This window comes from Pinus tabuliformis, chromosome Q, assembly GCF_031772625.1.
Source record: "Pinus tabuliformis cultivar Carrire ecotype Pingquan chromosome Q, CPIR1, whole genome shotgun sequence".
NCBI classification, from domain to species: Eukaryota; Viridiplantae; Streptophyta; class Pinopsida; order Pinales; family Pinaceae; genus Pinus; species Pinus tabuliformis.
In genome coordinates, this window is record NC_142296.1 from 1,112,192,291 (window position 1) to 1,112,196,501 (window position 4,211).

Genomic DNA, 4,211 nt, shown 5'->3' on the forward strand with positions numbered 1-4,211 from the left:
AAATAAATGGTAAAAAAAACAAAACATCTAAAGTTAGTCTAGTGAGTCTAGCTAAAATTAGTTTAGTCAGCCTAGTCTAGTCAGTGTAGTCAATGATGTAAAAGCAATTTCAATATTTTTCTAGTTGATTAAGCTATTTGGAAAATAAATCTTCCTTTAATTTAAAATTTTTATTATGAATTATTTTCTAAAAATATTTACACTCTAATCATACCAACAACAAAATTCTTAAGACTGTAAATATTGACTTCATGAAACTAAAAAGAAAACAAGTACATAAACTTCACTTGAGAAGGTGTTCCTTGGATTTCAAATATTATAAGATAATTAGACACCTAGTGATAAGCAAAAATTTAAAAGACAAAGCGCGTATAGGAGTGGAAAACATTAATAACAAATTTCATGTTCGCACTGAGTACTCTCATTGCAATACCAATACACGAGGGCGAAGGCTTAGAAAAAATACCAATACACAAGGGCGAAGGCTTAGAAAAAAAAGGGGGAAATATTATGAAGGAAAGGGTAAAATTGAGGTAGTCCAAGTAAGGAAGCGAGGGTGTATACGCAGTAGTAGTATTTGCAGCCAGGGTGCGATCGAGGGAGGGAGCGATCGAGCGGGTGATTGAGAATGGAAAGCAGCAGTTCCTTCGGACGACTGTCGGAAATCCCATAAAGGTCGGGCCAATACAAGAAACTCTTATAAGGTTTTTTAATTTTTGGTGCATATTAATCTCATAATTTTGATTACAATTTGACTGCAATTGGGTAGGGTTTAGTGCCCAAAAGGAACCCTGGATCTGCCGCAGCTTTTCTGTTCATAAATGTGATCGATTATGGTTTTACGAATTTCTGCGGGAAGTTCAGAACAGGTACGATTTTCAGGAAAAAAAATTGAGGGCTTTTCTGGAGCTTAGTTCAGTTTATGTAATCAATGGGTGCAATGGAATTAGTACTGGAAATGGGTTTACTGGAAGGATTGTAGCATTCAATTTGGTGTTTTATTTTGTTTTTTGGGGAAGTGATAGATCCAAAGTCGTCAAACAGGTAATTTGTGGGTGTGCGGCAGTGGGAAAATTTAAAGGAGAGGAATTGGTGCTGCCCAGTAGCTTCAGTGTACAGGGAATTTTCTTGATGTGGGTTTTAATTTTGGGGCTCAGTGGTTGATTGGGGTTAGCAATACTAGCCCTAATTACAGCACATAGGGGAGTTTGATTGGGAGTACTGAGGGTTTGAAGTGGCTTAATACTATCAGTGGTACTGTGGGGTTGCTGTGTGTGGGGGTGGGAGCACAACTTGTAAACTGAGTTACTTGTATGGCATTGACCAATTGAAATGCCACCCCGAGAGCAGCCTTCCCGTATAAATACTTTGGAGTTGAGGGCTCAGATTGAGAAGAAAATTGGTCCTGAGCGATCCGAGCGGTATTTTAACTACCTCACTAACTTTCTGAGCAGGAAACTTGAAAAGCGTGAATTTGACAAGCTTTGCTGCTCGGCGATTGGCGTTGAAAATGTTAGTTTGCACAATAACTTACTTAAAGCCATTTTGACGAATGCATGTCAGGCTACTCTTCCCCCACAGCCTGCTGTGCGAGATACTGATAAGCCTCTAAAAGGTGCTCGTCGGAAAGTTAGTTCCCCACGTGTTGGGAACGAAGATGGTTCTCCGCAGAATTCTCCTTCTCCAACTCATCCTACAGTTGCGACAGTTTGGGCCAATGGGGATACATTTCCTTCATCTCCTCGCAAAGGCAGGTCTGGCAGGGATCGCAGGTTTAGGGATAGACCGAGCCCTCTGGGTCCCCATGGAAGGGCAGATCATAGTGCACCACAAGGAATTATTAGTGACGAAGTTGCAGTTAAATCCTCAGAAAATGGTGACTTGAACTCTTGTGATCTGTATAGGCCATTGCAGCGTCCTCCAGGTACGGCTGAGCAGCCTGAAGTTGAGACTGATAGTATATCTCTGCCTTCTTTAAAGAGACAACGGGTTAGGATTGCAACTCCCCAGGAGCAAATATCTGTTGACAGCAAAGCTGCCCTTGAGGCAGTGACTGTGGAAGGTGGGGAAGAAGTAGAGCAAGTAGATGATAAGTCTACCATCTGGGTTGAAAGTCCATTGCAAGCTCCTTTAGGAGTTCCTTTCTGTCCGGGAAGTGTTGGTGCAGCTCGGAGAGCCCCCTACAATGGCTCAGTAAGTTATCTGACAGGTACATTGAGTAACCGAAATGAGGGTTTTGATAATTGTGAATTGTTGCCTGATACTGAAACATTACATAGGCGGATGGAGCAGATAGCAGCAGCAGAAGGCTTGCAAGGTGTATCCATGGAATCTGCTAAATTGTTAAACAGTGGATTGAACAGCTTCTTGAATAGGTTGATCAAGTCTAGCATAGACTTAAGGGGAGCAAAATTGTGTCATGAACAGGGCAAGCAAGCACCACCTAAGCAGAATCTATACAAGTTAGGACCAGGTGTGAATGGGTTCTGGCCGGCCCATTCTATGCAGGTGCAAAGCACAAGCACTCTCATAGAAGCTCCACTGAAAGCAAGGAGTCGTTCCCCACTTTCCCTGCTAGATTTTAAGGTGGCAATGGAATTGAACCCTCAACAACTTGGGGAAGACTGGCCATTGCAGCTGGAAAAAATTAATTCACTTGTATCTGAAGAATGAAAGGTTACAACTTTTCTATTATCAGTTCCTTGTTCGCTGCTTGAAGCTTCTACCTTTCCAAAGCTCTGCCACCATTCAGGTCATTGTAAAAGCAGCAAAATGCATTTTATTTTAAATGTCAAGGAGAGAAAATTTTGAACTCTTTTTACATTAATTATTCTGAAGATATTTGCCCTGTCTCTTCAGTTGAATCAGGAAAGTTAGGTATTTCTTTTCAAATGCGGATTCAATCTTCTGGGCAAGTTACAGGCAGAGGGTGGAAATGCTAGATTTCTCCCCAAGGAAGTTAAACCTGTAAATCACCTTGAAAAGGTCCAAATCCAAACAAATTATGGATACATTGTGACAGTTGAGCAGTCACTTCCCCCACACTTATTAGGGAAAGAAGGAGGTTGCATTGTTGTATGTTAAAACAATCACTTTTGGGGCTGTCCTGCCACTATTGCAATTCTTGAAATTTGCTTGCCACCCTTTTTTTAATGAGCATTGCAGAGCAACGTGACATGGATGTTTTTGCACATAAGGCTTGAGCTGATTGTAGAAATCAAATCATTGATGGGGTCTAGGGATTATGTGCCACACTTGGGATCTAGGGTGGTACATTTGTATGTATTTTCAATGCTGAGAACTGGCTTGGGAAACAGGCTTTGAATGGAAAACAACACCTTCTTAATGTGGTTAAGTAGCCATATCCAGAAAAGTTCTAATGTGAAGCTTCCCAATCAGTTGAAAATGTCAGACTTGAGTTTGTGGTTAGTGATATTTTGTTTCTTTGCAATCTCACATTGTGGGATAGCTTCCATTTATCTAAACTAAAGTTACATTGTTTGTACAAAATTGATTCACATCAAAGATATTTTTTCTGGCATCTTGTTATATTCATTGACATGCCTCATAGTCTTCAAATGTGTAATCTTGCATCTAAAGTAGTTAATATGTTGCAGATACACTGCCATAATACGTTTTCCATTTCAGCTGGCAATATGTTATAGCTTTTTCTAACGTCTTTATGGTTTTACAATGCTGTGTTGTTTTTTCAGTGCCAGGATGTTAAATCTGGTTTCTTTCATATTTGTTTGCTGACCGAATTTTGGTGTGAAATACAGTTTACTGTACTGCAGCTATAAGAGTTGTTGTTGAGCTGGGCACCACTACACTGCCTTTTACCTATTTACTGAATTTCTTGCGGTAAGAATTTGTCTTTAGTCGGAACATTCTAAATTGCACTTTTTTGAAGTGGAAGTTTATTTTTGGGGTGCATTATACCCTCCTTACTAGGAAGCAGGAAAACCTTCCCGGCACAATTTTGAGGAAGCATTCTTGAATTGGGCACTGAATAAATCAGCTGGCTTTTATGGCAACTATTTGTAAGATTAATAGTCTAATTTGACAGACTGTCTGAAGAACCACATGACAGCTAATGTGCCAGCTATAGTTTTCTGTATTGGTAATGATGATTGTCGATCACTGAAGGTAAATTGAGCTTTTTATTCAGTTCTCTCTAAAATTTTATATTTAATCACTTGCAGTTAAGGTAT

At 40.0% G+C, this 4,211-nt stretch overlaps 1 protein-coding gene across 2 annotated transcripts; it reads left to right on the forward strand.

The window, feature by feature from the left end:
• Positions 1–452: 452 nt before the first annotated feature.
• LOC149223398 (uncharacterized) lies at positions 453–3,411 on the forward strand. 2 transcript variants are annotated; one of them, XM_089385825.1, is made up of 3 exons: positions 453–675; positions 770–869; positions 1,045–3,411. In XM_089385825.1, the coding sequence occupies exon 3, from the start codon at positions 1,333–1,335 to the stop codon at positions 2,671–2,673; it is 1,341 nt and encodes a 446-aa protein (XP_089241951.1). In that variant the 5' UTR covers positions 453–675; positions 770–869; positions 1,045–1,332; the 3' UTR covers positions 2,674–3,411. The 2 variants fall into 2 exon arrangements, with proteins under 2 accessions (XP_089241951.1, XP_089241950.1); XM_089385824.1 differs by having other exon boundaries at positions 770–3,411.
• The last annotated feature ends 800 nt before the right edge of the window (positions 3,412–4,211 follow it).

Excerpts from the sequence above, each read along its gene's own strand:
- LOC149223398 (XM_089385824.1), top strand. The coding sequence starts at position 1,333 with ATGCCACCCCGAGAGCAGCCTTCCCGTATAAATACTTTGGAGTTGAGG.